At 42.5% G+C, this 19,960-nt stretch overlaps 2 protein-coding genes across 4 annotated transcripts in view; one reads left to right on the top strand and one right to left on the bottom strand.

The window, feature by feature from the left end:
• The window catches only part of mark3a (MAP/microtubule affinity-regulating kinase 3a), a 38,330-nt gene extending 22,413 nt beyond the window's left edge, over positions 1–15,917 (top strand). Inside the window, exons 10-17 of one of the 2 annotated variants that reach the window (XM_079220430.1) lie at positions 250–349; positions 5,296–5,408; positions 5,955–6,099; positions 6,852–7,048; positions 7,267–7,373; positions 8,686–8,961; positions 14,588–14,632; positions 15,124–15,917. In XM_079220430.1, the coding sequence (XP_079076556.1) occupies positions 250–349; positions 5,296–5,408; positions 5,955–6,099; positions 6,852–7,048; positions 7,267–7,373; positions 8,686–8,961; positions 14,588–14,632; positions 15,124–15,469 (1,329 nt within the window). In that variant the 3' untranslated portion in view covers positions 15,470–15,917. The remainder of the gene's footprint in view (positions 1–249; positions 350–5,295; positions 5,409–5,954; positions 6,100–6,851; positions 7,049–7,266; positions 7,374–8,685; positions 8,962–14,587; positions 14,633–15,123) is intronic. The other variant, XM_079220429.1, reaches the window with a different exon arrangement.
• A 736-nt stretch (positions 15,918–16,653) lies between these two features.
• ckba (creatine kinase, brain a) lies at positions 16,654–19,503 on the bottom strand (the record flags this gene model as incomplete). Of its 2 annotated transcripts, XM_079224446.1 has the most annotated exons (8): positions 16,654–16,944; positions 17,025–17,214; positions 17,293–17,416; positions 17,485–17,656; positions 17,798–17,930; positions 18,008–18,162; positions 18,759–18,960; positions 19,412–19,503. In XM_079224446.1, 7 exons carry the CDS (start codon positions 18,949–18,951, stop codon positions 16,766–16,768), a joined length of 1,146 nt encoding a protein of 381 aa, XP_079080572.1. In that variant the 3' UTR covers positions 16,654–16,765. The 2 variants fall into 2 exon arrangements, with proteins under 2 accessions (XP_079080572.1, XP_079080573.1); XM_079224447.1 differs by lacking the exons at positions 18,759–18,960; positions 19,412–19,503 and adding an exon at positions 18,273–18,450.
• Positions 19,504–19,960: the final 457 nt, after the last annotated feature.

The raw sequence follows: 19,960 nt of genomic DNA, 5'->3' as shown, positions 1-19,960 counted from the left end.
AAATCCTACAACCTAATTAAATAAAGTGATAATAAAATCCTACAACCTAAATAAATAAAGTGATAATAAAATCCTACAATTTAAATAAGTGATTAATAAAATCCTACAACTTGAATAAATAAAGTGAAAATATAATAAAATCCTACAACTTAAATACAATAAAGTGATTAATAAAATCCTACAATTGAAATATGTTAAAGTGAAAGCTCGGCTCAGTCGTATTTTAACTGTTTAACTTTTCCTTTGCAGCAAATCATGAAGGATCGATGGATCAACGCAGGATTTGAAGAGGACGAGATGAAGCCATACACGGAGCCCGAGCTGGACATCACGGACCAGAAGAGGATAGGTGAACCAGACGAACCCGCTCGTGCTTTCCTTCTTTTCTTTTTATTATTAGGGCCCGAGCACTGACGTAGTCAGAGTCGAGGACCTATTGAAATTTGATTGTTTATTCATTATTATTATTATTTTGCGCCATTGCGCAGGGAAAAGAGGTGCTTGGGATAAACCTACATATTTCAACATTTCCACACTTATCCGACGCTTACGTCGGCCAAAAGTCAGAAAAAATAGCTCGCTAGCGCCCCCTTTAGTTGTGAAAGCCCACCCTTTTTGCAAGCTTTGACCGATTGACTTGAAATTTCCATGTCCGGGTGGGACTGCTCTACAAAAACTCATCCGTGAAATTAAAATGCGCCTAATTAGATTTTCCGCCATTATGAATTTGGAAAAAAAAAAAAATTCTTGTCAACTCCTCCTAAACTCTGAGTCCATTCCTTACGAAACTTTCTGTGGATCATCATTGGTTCAATGTGATCAAACAATACTTTCAACTTTCTTGATATCTCATTGCGTTTAGAAGTTATTAACCAATTAACCTCTTAGGGGCGTGGCTCAATATGTCAATACACATAACTTCCAAATGACTTGGCCTATCGTCACAAACTTTGTAGAATATGTCAACATTATGTACCCTAACGTCCCCAAATTTTTTCTGAATATTCAAACACTAGAGGGCGCTGCAGTGAATCGCCCAATTTGGGCATTTTCCTTGTTTTCAGGCGTTGTGTTCAGATGAACTCCTCCTACAGATTAAACACGATTGATTCCACATTTGGGCAATATGATGTTGAGACCTTTGCAGGGAAAAGTTAACAAAGGATTTAAAAAATATCGAACTATGCGAGCGCAGAGCAGCGCCAAAGAGACACCATTTTCCATGAAAATGGAAGTTGTTTTAACTCGGCCGTACATGATGTAATCTACTCCATATTTCTCATATGTCATGACCTCTTCACCCTGAAGACATCCATATGATCATTTTGAATCCTAGTCATAGCGCCACCTACAGGCAACAGGAAGTTACATGTTTTCTACTTGTACACCGTGCTCCTCACAGATTATTCAGATCCCTCTCAAAATATGTCGGAAGAGACTTAAGACATTGATAATGCATCACCTTGAAGATTGTAAGGATCCGTTGAACGACGTCGCGTGGGAGCATCGCGGAAGTTTGATCCTTCGCCATGACCGAATAAACCGATGTATCTCGACTCCACATGATAAGATCCTTTCCAGATGTCACGTGTTTGATTAGACTCCAGGCCTGAAGACATGTGCAGTCTAATTTTTAATTAGTCATAGCACCACCTAATGGCAACACAAGTAAAATTTGATATACTTTGGCTTGCTTCTCTTAGTAGGTCGATCAGATCGACATCAAATTACTTCTAGACAAACATAAGACTTTCATGACGCCAGCCCCCAAAGCTTTTGATGTTTCATGAAACGCTGTTGCCGTGGCAACCCATCCTTCGCGGTCAACAACAAAGTTACTTTTGAGGGACTAGGCATGCTCGACACATAACTAAACTTGGCACACACAATTAATGGCAAAGATGTAGTTACCTGAAATGATTTGAATGCTTCAAAATGGTACTTCGGCTCGATAGCGCCCCCTACAAATATTCATTTAAGCAGCCCCAGCGCTACGGTTGACCTACATGTATGAAACCTGGTAGCCATATGTAACACATGTAAACTTAAAAATAACTCTCTTGGGACCATGCTCTAAACCGTACAGGAAGTCAGATAGCGCCCCCTAATAAACGTGTTTTTTTTTGACAACCTGTGAGTTGCGATATCCCACAGTTTTTGCCTCCTATCACCAATTGACTTGAAATTTGGCACACATGTCCGGTTGTGTCTGCTCTACAAAAAAGTACGTGGTCGTATTAAACTCCGCCGACTTAGAATTTCAACTATTTTTAATTTTGTGAAAAACATTTTTTCCCCAGATCTTCCTAAACGCTGGGTTCAATTCTCACAAAAATCTCTGTGGATCATTATTGGTTCAAGGTCATCAAAACTTAGCAAAAGCTTGTTTATATCTCATTGTGCTCAGAAGAAAAGGACCAATGAACTTCTAAGGAAAAGATTCAGCTAAATTCAACAAAGCAGCCCTCGCAGTACTTTCAACATAGAACGTACTATATATATATATATATATATATATATATATATATATATATATATATATATATATATATACATACATACATACATACATACATACATACACACACACATTGTCATAATCATAAAATGTACATCATTGCTTCCTTTAAAGCTGACGAAATGTGGCTGATGTCGGGCTGAGCTCTGCGTTTGGTGACAAAAATACAAAACAATAAATGTTACGATTGTGTTGTTCAGATTTAGCGAGGTCACAGCTGCGAGCAGCTTTAATTTAGAGGGATATATATTTATTATTTTTACGGAAATGATCTCCGTTCTTGTGAGAAACCGCGAGGCGTCTGAACGACAACGACTCGACTCAAAGCTGCTCTCGTTATTTCGGCGCTGCAGAGCTTTAAAAGAAAAAGATGAAACGTGATGATGAATAAATAAAGAGGAGCAGTGCTGTTGCACGCAGAGCCCCCTCCCCCATCGTGTCCTGGGGGGTCTTATGTAAAAGCTGGATTGCTGGCCGGCGCTGCTCATGTGACCGTCACCAGAATGAAGAAAGAGAAGCGGAGGAAGAGATGTCTTCATGATTCTGAGGAATGCCTGAACCTGAATAATGCATTTACATCTTCACTCAAACCTTTCCCCAAATACATACATAATAAAGTAATTTAGTCTTTCATTATCATCTTGCACATGAAGGCAAGACAAGAATAATAAAAAAGAGGAATATTTAGTATTTTAAGCGGTCAAGGAAATTGACCTGCAACTTTTTTATTTTGAAAATCCCCCCTTACACTCAGTTAAATATAGGCAATGACTTAATTTACTCTACTGCGCCACCAAGTGGACAATACATGTAAAACAGGCAGAGTGATCATAACGACACCATGGTTTTGGTGTGTGAAGCTTTGAATTTAATAAATTATGTTTGTGACACCAATACATCAATTATTAACTTATTAATATTGTGTCTATCTTTATGGTATAATGGCGGGGTCAAAATCAAAACTTGAAACAAATTGGGAGAGGGTTGTGATGTGACTGTGGGTCAGTGGTTAGAATATCCGACTTTCAGTCAGAGGATCGGTGTTTCGAGCCTCGGCTCCGCTAGTCCATGTTGATGTGTCCAATTTTGTTAAAGTAAAAAGAAGAACCTTTCCACAGTGCTAGGCTTTTTGAGACTATTTCGCCTGCTTTATAAAATACCCTTTCACAGGCCCACATGAAGCTGGATACAGAGAGGAAGGGGGGGAATCCATTGAGTTTCTCTGTCCCTTATATTTCAAATCGCACGGCAAACCCACGAATCATTTTCTGAATCAGTCACGTGGTACGGCCGGCTTGCGAGGCTTCGAACGTCACCGCATACGTCATCGACACAAGCCTCGATACGCGCTTCACCAAAATCTACCTGGATTACTCGACACGCGCATCGAAGCCTCGACACGAAAGGACACATCACTAGTTATTTCGTCCGTGATGGTAAATTGTGTCTGAAGACGTCACTTTTAGTTCTAAGAGAGAAAAATAATTCCGACTGAATGATTCAAATCATCTTCAGATGAATCGATAATGACCATTTCAAGGAGGATCTTCGTCGTGTGAGCTCAAGTCTATAAATAATATTCCTCGTGTGATTCAGAAGGAAACATTTCGTCACTTCCTCATTACGCTGAATCGTGAATGTTGTGACATTAAGTCTTCTGACTGCTGCAGACGTTTAATAAACCGTTTGTGAGGAGCAGAAACCCTCCGGAGGATGTTACTGTACCTTTTTTCAGAGGATCAGCTGTCTAGTGAAGCTGTAACCAACGTTTACGTAACCGCTCCCAAAAAAGCTCTTTTCCTTCACCAGCTGGACGAAGACACATGAAAAGAGAGAAGAGGGAGAGATGGATGTTGTGATCTCTCCGCCGCTCTTCCTGCAGCGCACACATTTTACTGGAAGTGTTTCCAGATTATTTTGTATTAGTTCAACAACACAACAAAGAGGGACGAGGTGCAAATCTCAAATGTAAAAAATATATATAAAAATGAGGTTAACAGGGAGAATCGTGAAGGTAGAAACACGTAGATGTTTGCATGATGGTAGAATTCCTTCATAATCTATTTTTACCAATCATTTAAAACCCGTATTTACCTCCAACAGCCGACTTATCTTTCCTATTTTAGTTTTATTGTGACTTGTTTTCTGAATGTGGGACAATGTGAACTAAAGAACGTCATGGATCACTCACAGAAACACGGACTACGTCGTACTGGCAAAGAAACTAAATATAATAATGTATCTTCGAGGTTATCAATCTCAAACGCATCAAAACTAAACAAAAAGCTTTTCCACTTTCTGATGAGCTGACCTCCAGATCAACACAAACTTCTTTAAATCATCGTAATATGTACGTTAAAAAACATCATCGTAATATGTACGTTAAAAAACATCATCGTAAATGTACGTTTAAAAGAAACATCGTAATATGTACGTTAAAAAACATTGTCAGAATATGTACGTTTAAAAAAAAAAAAAAAAAAACATTGTCGGAATATGTATGTTAGCAACAAAAAAAAATTGCACTAATTAAGAATTTTCACCATTTTTGGGAGAAAAACTCCCAGAAATGTTTTAATTTAAAGGATCGTTAAGATCCTTTGTGGGGGCAGCATTCTGTCGCTTACCGGACTAAACCTGTTCGTGCTTTTCATCATGTGTTCTACCTAACTTTATTCTTCATTAAAAAGATGTTTGTGTATTTACACGAGCTGATATTTGTTGTGTACTCGTGAGCTGATGTTTGTTGTGTACTCGTGATCTTTGTGCGTCTCCAGATGTGATGGTGGGGATGGGATACAACCTGGAGGAGATCCAGGAGTCTCTGGCCAAGATGAAGTACGACGAGATCACAGCCACTTACCTGCTGCTGGGCAGGAAGGCCTCCGAGGTACACACCTTTTGTGTAGTGTACACATACGGTATTAGTACAGTATAACACACACCTTGGTAGTATACATACACATGGTATTAGTACAGTATAACACACCTGGTCATGTGTAGTATACATGCACATGCTATTAGTACTGTATAGCACACACCTGGTCATGTGTAGTGTATATATACACCTGGTATTAGTACAACAAACATCGTGTCACTATAATCTCATAAACATGGTATCAGTATAACTGTACTTGTCCTTGGTTTCTAACCGCGTACTTGTGCTGGGTGTATAGCCGTGTACTTGTCCTTGGTGTATAACCATGTACTCATGTACTTGTCCCTTGTCTCTAATGTGTACTCATGTACTTTTACTGGGTGTATAACCATGTAATTGTGTACTTGTCCTTGGTGTATAATCGCGTACTTGTTCTTGGTTTCTAACCGTGTGCTTGTGTCCTTGGTTTCTAACCGTGTACTCGTATACTTGTCCTTGGTTTCTAATCGTCTACTTGTGTACTTGTACTGGGTTTCTAACGTGTACTTGTACCTGCAGGAGCCCAGCGACTCGGCCTCCAGCAGCAGCCTCTCTCTGGCGAAGCCGCGCCCGAGTAGCGAGCTCAACGGCCAGTCGCCGTCGCACCTGAAGGTCCAGCGGAGCGCCTCTTCCAACCACAAGCAGCGGCGCTACAGCGAGCAGGGTGAGAGCAGCACGCATTCGATTCCCTTTCTCTGCAGGAACAAGCGGCTCTTTTAATTAACCATTGTTCTGTCTTCAGGATGATGAGACGGAGCAAAGATGTTCAGTTTAAATCAGCAAATATTAAGGAATATTTTCTGTTTTGAAGGAAACTTCTAGATCATTAAAACACCAACAAGAGGCTGTTTAAAAAAAAAAAAAAGAATTATATAAACTAAATCGCTCTACATTATTAAAAATATCTTAATGTGTCAGTTTGAGTCAGAATTCTCAGATTTCAGATGAAACACTTTGATTAAAAGAGTTTTTCACCAGAAGTACAAACGGACTCAAAGATGCTGTTTCTCCCTCTCTCTCTCTCTCTCTCTCTCTCTCTCTCTCTCTCTCTCTCTCTCCCCCTCCCTTCCTCTCTCTCTCTCTCTCCCCCTCCCTTCCTCTCTCTCTGTCTCTATCTCCCTCTCCCTTCTTCCTTCTCTTACTCACTCCTTCCTTCCTTTCCTTCCTGCCTCTCCCTCTCTCCCTCCTTTCCTCCCAATCTGTTCCTCCCTTCCCTCCCTCTTTTCCTGCCTTCCTTCCTTCCTCCCTTTTTTCCTTCCTACCTTCCTTCCCTCCCTCGCTCCCTCCCTCTCTCACTCCTCCCTCACTCCCTACCCCTCTTATTCCCTCACTCCCTATCTATCTTACTCCCTCCCTCTCTTACTCCTTTCCTTCCTTCCCTTCATCCCTGCCTCCTCCTTCCCTCCCTCCCTCCAGTCGGTCCGAACGCCCACCCGGGGGTGTCTCACCCCAAGAGGAGTCAGACCACCACCACGGAGAGCAGCGCTAAGGAGGACGGCGGTGTCCAGCTGCGTAAATCCGGCACCCCGGGGAGCCCGTTGCTGGGCAACGCCAACAACCCCAACAAGGCCGACATCCCCGACCGCAGGAAAGGCACCGCCACCGGCCCGAGCGTGAGTCTCTTTACCAAGACTTTCACTTCACATTTTTTACTTCTGGAAGAACTGAACCACAGAACAAGCATTGGACTCGTAACATTAACCAGGATTAGTTTGATAGAACTACCACATGTTACTTTTCTTTTGTCCCTTTTTAATATCTAAAAAACATGCTGCTCTGAGAGACAATAAACCGTTTCATTGTGTTATAAATATGTGTGATTCCCTCCCAGAATAACACGACGGCCGCGGCGGGGATGACCCGGAGGAACACGTACGTCTGCAGCGACAGAAACAACACGGACCGCCTCTCCGTCATCCCCAACGGGAAGGAGAACAGGTGAGATGATGACAATAATGATGCCAATAATACATTTTATTTGTAGAGCGCTTTACAAGGCACTTTACATGATAAAAACAAACAATGGAAGCAACAGCAATACAAACGAGAGATGACGTCATCACAGTGGACGTTTGTAACCACGATGTCATCGCGGACGTTTGTAACCACGATGTCATCGCGGGCGTTTGTAACCACGATGATATTGCACATTTTTTGTGGAACTGTCATGGAAGTTTAGTTTTTTTCTCCAGCTTCGAGGTCAAAATTCAGTTTTTTTTTTTATGCAACAATAATGCTAAAAGTCCTCCGTACGCTCTCTGTGGTTGAACTCTAATGGCAGCGTTTCACCATCAGAGGACAGATTCTCCTTTTTATTGTTGAAAGAAAGTCCCAAGAAAAGATTTCCCTTTTTTGTTTCATTCATTTTTTAGTTTCGATTTCTTCTTCCTTATTTTTTCTTATTTTAATCACATTATTTCTTCTTTCATTTCTGCCTGTGTTTGTGCTTTTTTTCGTTTTGGGGGATTCTTTGTATTTGTTCTTTCTCACCGTGTCATAACCGAGATGACTCGTGCCACTAGCCACTCCTCCTCTGGCTTTGTGGGAGCCGCCTCGTCCGGCTCGGTGCAGCTGAGGTATCAAACCATCGGCCCTCTGTATGTTTGCCAGGCGGGCCAGGCCCTGCTGCCCCACTCGTCTTCCTACGCCCTGGACTACTGCTTGCCCAAATAAGACGTCAAGGCCCCAAACACCCACTCCGTCTGTCTGCCTCCTCGTTTCCGGCCCCGCTGACCCCAAAATATCCAGCCGGCTTCACGCTCTTTAACCCGCTAAACCACGGGTGGACGGACGGCGATGACGGCTTTCACAGCTCTGCTCCTGATTGCTCCTCTCCGTCCTCTTCCGTGACCTTTGACCCCTGGTCTCTTCTTCGTCTGGATGTTCCCCTCACCGACACGATGCCCCTCCCCCATCGTCTGTTGTTGTTTAGACTCTTAACCGATCAGGACTCACTTCTCCTCGTGCTGCACGTCAAGAGCTTTGATGCTCAGGGTGGGAAATTAATTAATTAATCAACAGTGACATTTATTTATGTATAGCAGCAGCAGCAGTGACCTTTTGGCCTTAACTGTGAACTCTGCTTTGTGTGTTTTTGGAGAGAAATCTTGCAGACGACATTTTAAAACGTCTGCAGAATGTTTTTAATGGGTTACTTGAGTTAGAAAATGACCCAACAACACGCTGAAGAATGCGTCTGTGTGGAAATAACTTTAACAGTCTTCTCCTCTTCTTCCTCCTCCTCTGCCAGCAGCAGCGTGGCGGCGTCGCCCGGCAGCCAGAGGACCCCGGTGGCGTCCATCAACAGCATCGCCAACGCCACCACGCCCGACCGGCTGCGCTTCCCACGCGGCACCGCCAGCCGCAGCACGTTCCACGGCGGCCAGCTGAGGGACCGGCGCACCGCCACCTACAACGGGCCACCGGCCTCGCCAACGCTGTCGCACGACGCCACGCCGCTGTCCCAGACACGCAGCCGTGGGACCAGCAACCTCTTCTCCAAGCTCACCTCCAAGCTCACACGCAGGTAGGCGAGGGGGCGGGGCTTAGGTCTTTGTGCTGTGGGCGGAGTTAAGGGGTTATTTACCGTCATTGTCATGTACAAGTGATTTATTCTGGGGTCTGAACCCGTTTTGTGCGCTGCTACTTGGACGCCGACCGGCGAGCTGAAACCTTGTGCGGCGCCTTGTTTCCGTTTTAACGTCTGCTGGTTGTTTTCTGACCTCTTCATGCAGAATGTGCTTTAAAAACACAAGAAGTAGTGACATCACTTCCAGCTGACTCACTTCAATGAAGCCTGAGCTTCAATAAATACATAAACTCTTCAGCCAGAAGGAAATAAACGAGTATTGGCTGCTTCTCGTTATGATAAACTGAATATCTTTAACTAAGTACTTTAATGGAGTTCAGTTTTAAAGGTACTTTAATTTGAGTATTTCCAATTTTCTGCTATTTTAAATTTACGACACTTCAGAGCGAAATATTGTACTTTTACTACAATTTTCTGACTGCTTGAATTACTGAAATATGAATCTATATCATAATCTAATTCAATATATTTAAATGCATTATTATAGATTCATCTACCCAGCGGTATATGAAGGGGTTAATAATGTTTTACTTTTGATACTTAAATTTATATTTTGATTCATATCTGAATGCAGTATTTTTTACTTTGAAGGACAATCCGTCTGTTTTTCTATTTTCTGGCATTTTGAACCCCAAACGGTAATTCACCGAATGAAGGAAAATAATCAGCAGGCGATACAAATAATAAAAACAGAAGATTTGATCATAAAATAAAACATTTTGGGCTCTTGAGCAGCGACTGACCCAAAATGAGCAATTTAAATTATTTGATGATGAAATAAATCTTCACTTCATGTCGATGATTCCAATCGCCACGTTTTGGTTGGCTCCTTCAGGTCCTCATCCTCCCTCACCCCTCCTTCACCATTGTCACTGTCTCTTTGTCTGATTCTGTTCTAGAAACATGTCATTCAGGTTTTCCAAAAGGTAGGACTCTTGTACAGCTTTTATCTTTTCGCTCTGTGCCAAAAAACGACAAATTTCTCTTTAAAATAAATTTCCTCTGAGGTGGCTGTCCTGAACTAACGCACCGCTTGGCAGGAAGTGGACTCTCTGGGTACATGCACACGCACACAGTGTATCTTCCCATTACTGGAAGAAAATACAGTTACAACGCTGTGGTTTTTACATTAAAAAAACAAATCTTCAAACAAGTCTTTGTTTATTTTATTTGTTTTATTGCTTTTCTTTCAGAGTTAAATGATAAAATATATGCCACTCGCACGTCAGTACTGTAAATATAAAACAGCAGTCAGTGTCTGTTAGTGTAGCTTAGCATGAAGACTGGAAGTGGGTGGAAACAGCTAGCGTGGCTCCATGTGAACACGTCGTGTCTCGTTTGTTTAGACCTTTCCTGCAGACACTCGGTAGCCAGTTTATTAGGTACAGCTCGCTAGAACTACTGCATCACATCCAACCTTCACAAAGTTTGTTGTGGTTTTGTTTTAGAGGCGTTGATTCGAGGTTATGGACATTTTGGAGGCTGCAGGTGTTTCAATTATTTTGTCCACCCCAATTATGTAAATGAGGATGGGAAAAATAACAAACGCCTCTCTCTGTAATGCGCCACAAACTAAACTATCATCGAGGAGCTGTAGAGGGGCTTGGAAATGGATTTTGGTAGCGAGGCTAGCTGTTTCCCTCCATTTCCAGTCTTTATTCTAAGCTAACGAGCCGATTGCTCCAGATTCATATTTTGGCATCAATGTTCATATTTAACTCTTGGAAATGAAGCAAATATTTTTCTAGATATTTAAGTCCACAAAAACAAAACAAATTTGAATTTCTCATTTAAAACCTAGTGTAGTTAATTGAAGAAAACATCATTATAAATCAAAGCGATTTATTTCACGAGCTGTAGTTCAGCATTATTCAGGTTTCGTGTGGATGGATGATTGGGAGAGCTCCAACCAATCAGTCCATTGAACCAACAAGCAGCAGCTCTCCTCTAATCAATCGCTGACGCATGCGTCGCTTCTCAGGCTGATATTGATTTGTGGTTTGTTGTTATCGACCGAACTCTGTGTAGAAACATTGTAGACTTAAATGTTATTCTGCTGCATTTATTCACCATAAAACAGTTTTTTTTTTGTAATTGTAAGACCTTGGTTGATCCAACCAGTGGTGTTATGTGTTTATACTAAAAGTTCAAATCTTTTTAAAGACCTGCCGGTTCGTTTTTAGTTTAAATATTTTTTTGTGAACGTTTGTTCCTGAACTGGATTTCTGGGCTTTGGTGACTCGTTTTTAAGAAGAATTGTCCCCGTCAGGCCGGTTGTGGTTCTCTTATATAACACAAAAGATAAAATATAAAAACCAAAACAATAGAGCTCTTTTTTTTTTTTTTAGTCGTTTCAGTTCATTTTCTCTGAGAACTCAGGGAGAGAAACAAATAAAACTCCACAAGAAACAGATTCCTAAAACATTTAAGACACTCCAGAACGAGTCTTTAGGAACTGTGGAGGAGGTTGATTGGCCCTTGCAGGTTGCCGTCTGGAGGCTCAGCAGCGCCCTCTGGTGGCTGATTGGTGGACAATCTTCTTCATCATCCATCATCATCATCACCTCCTGTCTCATTCTGATCGCCTCACGTTGTTTTTTTTTTTTCTTTTTCGTTTGTCTTCATTTTCTCTGGAGATGAAATGCAGTAAAAAAATTATTAGATGAGTTCATTCATGTATCCAGGGATTTTTCTTGGATACATCAATGAATAATATGATTGTTCAATGATCATATGGAGGGTAAATGTTTGTTTATGAGCTTCATAGTTTACATTTAGGCGTTAATCAGTAATCATTTTATTTGACTGTTCTCTCAGTTGCACATTTTATTTTTAAACTCCTTAATTTTTCTATGACCGCTGGTTCATAACAACTATTTAAGCAATTTTTATGTTGAAAATAAATATATAATCAAAAAACAGTAAAAAGAAGAAAAAGTCAATCCCATTTCTCATTTATAGAAAAATTAAGGGGTCTAAAATATAATCAACAACAACAATAAGGTTTTTGTTTGTAATAATTATATCATATTTATTGCTTTTTATACCGACTGATTGAAAGTTCAATGTAAAGTATGAATCTCATACATTTATTTATTTTTAAACTATCTATGCAGTTATAGATAATGTATATTTATAAATAAATAAAAACTATATCATTTTTATTTTCTTATTATTTTTTGTTTGCTAACTTTTTACTCCATTTTGTCACTTCCGACTCCGTACATTTCAACGCATTCTAGGACTTTAACCGGCGAGTTTTCTGGCGTTTTCCTTCTCGGGGCGTTTTTAGATTTAGTCACGTCCCTCTTCCTCCTCCTCCTCCTCCCCTCCTCACAGTTTGTGTGTTTTTTGTCTTCCTAACCTTCCTGTGTCCTTTAACCTTTGACCTCTCGCTGCTCTTCCTCTCCTCTCAGGGTCAGTATTGACCCGGCCAAACGGCAGGCGGCCAAAACAGGGCCGGCCGTCCCTTCTACCCAGGGAGGAAAGAGCCTTAGTAAGTCCTGTCCTCAGTCTATCAGCCTGTACTCCTTCCGTCTGTCCGTCCGTCCGTCCGTCCTTCCTTCCTTCCTTCCTTCCTTCCGTCCCTCCTTCCCTCCTTCCTACCTACCTACTGTCCTACCTACCTACCGTCCTTCCTTCCTTCTCATCATCATCATCATCATCATCATCATCCTCCCATGGTTTTTATCTTTTTTATCATTTCCCCCCGGCCCGTCCTCATAGCCATACATTTTAATATTCTTTCCCTCTTTCTCTTTTTTTTATTTTATTTTATTTTCTTGTCATGTTTCCATCTGAGGAAATTTTTTCAGATACCCATTTTTTCTTTTCAGATTCAGGAGCAGAAGATATAGAGAGTTGTAGGAAGATGAAGATCTAGAGTAAGGGGCTGTTTCATCCCTCTCTCTCTCTCTCTCCTCTGAGCTCAGTTATGTCATGTGACTTGGCCTCTCTGGCTGACCCAGGATCTGCTGTCTGCTCACTCGTCCTCTTGTTGTCGGGGAGGAGTCACTTCCTCCTCCGACCTCGTCCTGTTTTTGTTGTTGTTTCTGTTCTCCAGGCTGCAGGGCATGCTGGGAGCCTGATAACAATACGCCGTCCTGTGAGAGATTTCTGCTTATTTTCGCTCGTTCTTAATCTAATCTTTTGCAATATTACTCGGACGTTTTCCTTTTTGTTTTGATTCAGTGAACCGTTCATTCACAGTGAAATGTTGCTGTCTTTTAGGAAAATTATTAATTTTCTAGCAACCTTATGGATGAAATCCTCTCTCAGTTTATGACGTTTTATTTTGATCGACGTCAAAAATAAAGTATGACGAGAAAAAAAACACAGAAATGCAAGATTTTGTCAAATCGAACAAATAAAATACAAATCAAAGTACTTTATCATAGGGGTGTAAAAAACTATAAATATTCAATAGCAGCACAAAGATAAAAAATAACCACAGTTAAATTAATCGGAAAGCTAATAATAATAATAATAATAGAAGGTACATGAGTCTAGATGTTAAAAAATAAATTGTACAATTGTATTTAAGACAAAGATAGTCTTGTATTAATATAACAATAATAGAATCCTAAAAATATAATATAGTAAGGCAGTATAACATATAAACATAGTATAGTGTGGAACATAAGATATAGAATAAGGTTCAATATAATATATTATAATGTTTTAATATTTGTTTACCCACAGTAGTCTAATACATAGAGATATTAAATCTATCGTTGTGTAAAATGTGACTACAGCTGAATATAGATCCTTTCCTGGTATACGGTGTATTTCAGTGCCTTAAACTCTTGAGCCTTTTCTGGAGCTTTGGACCACATCTCATGGTCTTCCTTTAGTGGGCAGAGCTTCTCCTGGGTCTGTTTTTAAAGCTCTTCAGATGCAGAAAAAAGGCTGTAAAATTATGCATTAGATGGACTTCTTTCTTTTAACCTTGTGTGTATATATATATATATATATATAATTATTTTTACTTGATTGTGCACATTTGCTTATTAATGATTTTAAATAATTTAAAACATTAAACCAAAGGAAGGGAATAAAAGGGAGCGTTTGCCGTTGTGATTAAAGATTTGCTATTTTTAATTCTGAGGAAAGAAACTAAACTGCAGGCTCTGAGGCTCCTCCTCCCTCTGAGAGGCTCCTCCCTGAATCTCCCTGCCAGCTGGAGTTGTTGTTCCGTTTTTGGGTCCAAAGCACCAGTTTCACAAGATGTTTTTCTGTGTTTTAGAAGTTTTGGTCTTCTGTTTCAGATTGAGATCATTCATCTGTTTTAATTTTTATTTCATTCTCATGATTCTTCACTGGAAGTATAAAAAAACGTCCTCTTTTGTGTTTTCGTGGTGGTGCTCTCGTCTGTTTCACACTAGTCTGTCTTAATCAGTCACATATTCTCTCTTTTTGATTTTGATTTAAACATTTTATTGATTTATTATTAAACAATTTTTATTGATATTGAAATAATTTCTTGAGCAAAATCTACATCTTTTTTTTCTTATTTTTTTTCTTCCTCCTCTTCCTCCCCATCTGATCTTCTCATGTTCCTCAGAGTCTCAACCGAGTTTGAGAGAAACGGGAGACTTGAGGGCTCAAGGTGAGGTTTAAACGTTGTGTGCTTGGCTTCCTCCGCTTTGTCTTCTGGGATGTTTGAAAAAGCAGCGTGTTGCATTTCTGGCTTGTTTTTAAAGTGTGTTTGTTTGCATGACGCTGAAGCAGAGTGTAGTGTTGGCATGCAGCATGGTGTGCATGTTTACATTCAGTCACAGAGCAAACGGAAGTCTTAATCCTCACACTTTTACCATCTGGGTTAAAATCGGATCAATTAACAAGATTTTTAACCCATTTAAACTCTTTTCTGGACGACAACTTGTTTTTTGGCATAGTTTTGTATTTTATTCTCCAAGCTTTGTGACTGAATGTGTGGTGATGCAGCTTGTGAGTCTGCTGTGACTGATGCACTCACCAGTATTTAATCTCCCAGAGAGAAACTATATATATATTATTTTTTTAATTTATTTTTTGGTGAATCAGTCGAAGCAGCTGGTGGTTAAGCTGCCCTCTGACTCGCTCTCTGCTCCCCTCCAGTCGCCATGTTCCTGGGGATCCGAAGGGGGAAGGTAAAGACGGGAAGCCGCGCTCCTTGCGCTTCACCTGGAGTATGAGGACCACCAGCTCCATGGAGGCCGCCGACATCATGCGGGAGATTCGCAAGGTGCTCGACGCCAACAACTGCGACTACGAGCAGCAGGAGAGCTTCCTGCTGCTTTGCGTGCACGGAGACGGGCGCGCCGAGAACCTGGTCCAGTGGGAGATGGAGGTCTGCAAGCTGCCCCGCCTCTCACTCAATGGGGTGCGCTTCAAGCGGATCTCCGGCTCCTCCATCGCTTTCAAAAACATTGCTTCCAAAGTCGCCAACGAGTTAAAGCTATGAGCAAAAACAAAACTACTACAAAAAAAGGGGTTAAAAGTATACATATATAGAAGTATTTAAGCTGTACAATCATCCAAGTAGCAGTTTCCAAATGTCTCCTTTTTTAAAAACAAAATGCAGAGTATGTATTATTATGATGTATAGATTAAGGCTTTTTGGCAATAATCACTGAATTACCTACTAATCTCTCCGTCTGTTCGGGCGACGTTAACGAGTTGAATATTTGTCATGCTGTGAATGTGGACAAAGAAACGTTTCTAGTCTTATTTATTTTGCACTTTTTTTTTTTTCGAGGGGGAAAAAAAGAAAAAAAGAATAAAAAAATTACGTTTTTTTTGTTCTCGCTGTAAATAATGTATCTTTACTTTCAAAACGGCTTCACTGCAACTCTGTTTCTCTTCTTTTGTATTGTTATTGTAGAGGAGCCACGCTCACCCGTCTGAATTAAAGTGTCACCTGAATGTCTCACGCTGCTCACTGGAGGAAATACTGAGAAATGCAGCTTTGTGTGGATCTTTTCAGTGTTCTAAAAGGTTTTAGAAATATCGAAAAGGAATATGGAAGGTTAAAGGCATTAGAGGGATATGGGTTTTACATTATAGGAACTGTTTGTCATTTGGTAAATCTGGTTCCTCATCTTCACAATTTTCTTTAGGAAAAGTAATCTTTGGTGTAATCAGTTTACCTTTAGGTCAGAAGACAGCCTGTTAAATTGGGTTTAAACCTGGATACAAATCCCAGTCTTCACTGGCCAGTTAGTGAACGTTACTTTGAGTTGTGTTCAGACTGAAGCGCCAGTATGCCTCGCTACGGCTGGACAGGAAGTCCAACTCCTTAATAAACAAATCAGTGCAACAGATGCAGAGACTACAGGGTCAAATACTGCAGACTTAATTTCCCATAATGCTGAACTAAATGTAAATAGTGATTCTGCAGCTCAACCAGGAAAGGGTTTGACCAACGTGCTGTGTTCAGGGACCCATGTTATCAGTGAGGATGCATGTAAAGTTCAGCGGATTGAAAAGAGGCTCCAGTTTGAACCCTTTTGCAGACTTTGGGTCTTATCTTCAGCCTCTAAAGAGTCATGAAACAACTAGTAGCTGCAGACTGAACATTAAGTCACCGAGTGAGTCATGATAATGTTACAAGGAATCAAACAAGAGTAAACAGAACTTTTCTTTTTTGCATTTTATTTCCATCCTTGCAGGAACAGTTTCGTCTTAAATACACAAACAAATGATAACTGATAGTGCATTTCAGGGACGGAGTCGAACAGTCATTCAAAGGGGAGGGGCTTTACTTCTGGGCGGGCATGATGTCATCGATGGACTGGCCCTTCTCCAGCTTCTTCTCCATGTCCACCAGCAGCTTGACTCCATCCACCACCATCTGCACCAGCTCCACCTCGGAGAAGCCCAGCCGGTCGGCGTTGGAGATGTCGAAGACTCCGCCCACAGCAGCCGTGTCGACTCCCCCTGGAGGACGAGAGAAGGTTCACGTCAGATAAAAGGTTTAAAACAAACAGTTACTGTGGAACAAAGAGGAATACACAAACCAGTTCCACGCTTCTGGAGCCTCAGCTTCTTGAGGACCTCCTCAAACTTTGCGTGCTTGCTCATGTTGGGCAGTTTCACGTGCACGCCGGCGCGCAGGCCGGTACCCAGGTTGGAGGGGCAGGTGAGGATGTAGCCCAGGTGCTCGTTCCACATGAAAGCGTGGTTGCGCTCCTTGAACAGGGTCTCGATCTAGTCACAGAAAGACAGGATGATGGGGTCACTGAAGCCAGACTCTTTAGGTTCGACTCCTGCGGGCGACCTGCTGACCTTGGTGAGGCCGGAGCAGAAGCGGTTGAACACTTCCTTCATGTTGCCTCCTTTCTGCATGGAGATCACGCGCAGGTGGTCCTCCTCGTTCACCCAGACTAGGAAGGTCTTGTTGTCATTGTGCCTTCAGACAGAAACAAGTCAATATTTTACTTAGTCTAAATTAAAGAACACAGCGGCGTGCGGCCTCACCAGATGCCCCTGGCGTCGGGCCAGTCGCGGCCCATCCCAGAGGCCAGCAGCAGAGGAGACACCGGCTTGTCAAACAGGAAGTGATCGTCGATGAGCTGCTGCTGCTCGGCGTCCGTCATGTTCTTCAGGGCGTAGTACTTCCCATTAAGGTCTCCGCTCAGGGAAGCCAGAGCTGCAGGGAGGGAAAGCCCACAACACAGTACAAACACATTCACTGTTCTGCTCCAAGCTGCTGTTCCTCGTTCTGCCACTAGAGGGAACCCCCGCTGCACCAAGGAGACGAGAGCAGCACCTGTATGTAGAGCAGCTTTACCTTCGATGGAGAGCTTCTCCACGGCGCGCCTCTCTCCTCGGCTGCAGTGAGGCGGCAGGCAGAAGCCGCGGATGCTGCGACCCGTTCGGACTCGGGAGCTCAGGACGTAGTCGGGGTCCAGGTCGTCGCCCCCCTGAGAAGAACACACTGGTTAGTTTAACCCCCGTTTAGAATGGCAGGCGGGCAGTCAGCTGACCTCTGTCTGCGTACCTTCAGGTTGCTGGCGGTGATGTCCGTCTTGTGCTTGTCTGAGGGCTTGTATCCTCCGTGGCGGTCCTGGATCACGGGGTCCAGCAGCTCCTTGAAGACCTCGTACGTCTCCTCGTCTCCGGCGACGCATCCCACGGTCATGATGAAGGGGTGGCCTGCGCACAAGGTCAACGGGGTCACAGAGGGAGGTGGACAGCCTCACAACATCCTCACTAACTCAACGTGCTGTCTGGCTTCGGGTCTCTGGTGGACTGCGCTACTGTACCCGGGTTGTCCACCCCGGTCTGAATGACACCATCTATAGTGAAGCCGTTGGGGGTGGCCCGCTGCCTCAGCTGCCTGTACATGTCCAGGGTTAAGAAGGCGGCCATGTGGTTGCTGTGCTGACTGAGATCTGGGAACTCTTCCTCGGCTGACAGCCTCTTCATCGTCAGCTTGGCCATAGTCGCAGAGCTAAACAGAAACACAGCCTGCAGGGTGAGGAGGAGGAGGCCGCTACACTGCAGCAGGACAGGTCACCTGCGTACCGACAGATTACGCTGCTCTGCCGTGTGAGCGTTATAAAACAGAGCAGCGGATTATCTGGTGCTGCGCGGCTCGTTATGCAACCTTCTAATCTTTAACGTTTGCTATAAAGCTGCTGCGCTGATGGGGGGATGGGGCACAGACGCTGCCCTCTACGCTCTCATGAGGGTTTATCCTCTTTGGCAAGGTAACAGTGCAGAGTTGCGGCTTTTTATTTGTTTTTTACCTGGGTTGTCAATCCCAGTCTGGATGACGTCATCCAGAGTGAAGCCGCTGGGAGTCTGCTTGCTCCTCAGCCGCTCGTACATGGCAGCAGTCAGCACCTTGGACATGTGGTTGTTGTGCTTGCTGAGGTCCGGGTACTCCTGCTCCGAGGAGAACTTCAGCTTGGTCTCGTTGTGCGTGTTACCGAAAGGCATGGCTGATCCCTAGAGGGATGATGGATGGAGGGGGGGGGGTGTGTGTGTGTGTGTGTGTGTGTGTGTGGGGTGGTGGTGGAGGGGGGGGGGGGGGGGGGGGGGAGGAAGTCAAACATCGAGTCGGCTGCAGATTATAATAAAGGGTGTTACATTTGAGCTCGTGCGACGATGAAATAGCCTGCAGAAATATGCAGCAGATGTATTTTATAGTAATTATTATACGCATCGTTTGAATTGATTATTTTATATCATTACACCGACGTATAAAAAAAAGGGTTAGGGTAACACCTAACGTTAATCTTTTGAGCGAAAAAAAATGTACATTTGCATAAAGGCCCGACAGTTCGTCTCACCGAGCAGCGGACGTTCCGTTAGAAATATAAATAGATGAATATAAATATAAATAGAAGACAATCCGCCGGTGTGAAGGCATTTACCGTTAAATGAAACGTGATCTTACCTGTTGTCGTATTTGAGGACTATTGCTACCGGGCGTTGAGACAAATATCCCTATTGTTCCGACCGAGGAGCTCAAACCAGCAGCAGCGTCAGAGCAGATCTCCGGTCTGGCTCGCGGCTCCAGAGGAACCTTTATAGCAGCGCGGCTCTGCTCCCATTGGTCAGAACCTGCAGCCGATTCATTTAATTGGACGCGCTGTGGGGGGCAGGGAGCGGGGCTACACGCACGGGTTACACGCACGAACTACATCATTTGTGTCATAAATAGAAACATGCAAATAATATAAAAAGCATCCAATCCAACAGTTAAATAATAATAATGAATAACCTGCTTTACCAATTATAACGTTGAATTCAGTGTAACTGAAGGACGATTTGCGTTCAAGTGATGCCAGAAAAATGTATAGAAACAACTATAATCAGCTAAACATACATTTACATACAAATCATTTGAAATTTTTGTTATAAATAAATTAAAATTAGCACCGACAACAACATGAAAAGGCTCCACGTGAAAGCATCAGAGTACCTTTAATCTCAAAATAATATT

The sequence above is a fragment of the Taurulus bubalis genome, assembly GCF_910589615.1.
Source record: "Taurulus bubalis genome assembly, chromosome: 1".
Classification (NCBI taxonomy): Eukaryota; Metazoa; Chordata; class Actinopteri; order Perciformes; family Cottidae; genus Taurulus; species Taurulus bubalis.
The sequence above is the reverse complement of the archived record's forward strand: the minus strand, read 5'-3'. Positions and strand labels throughout refer to the sequence as shown.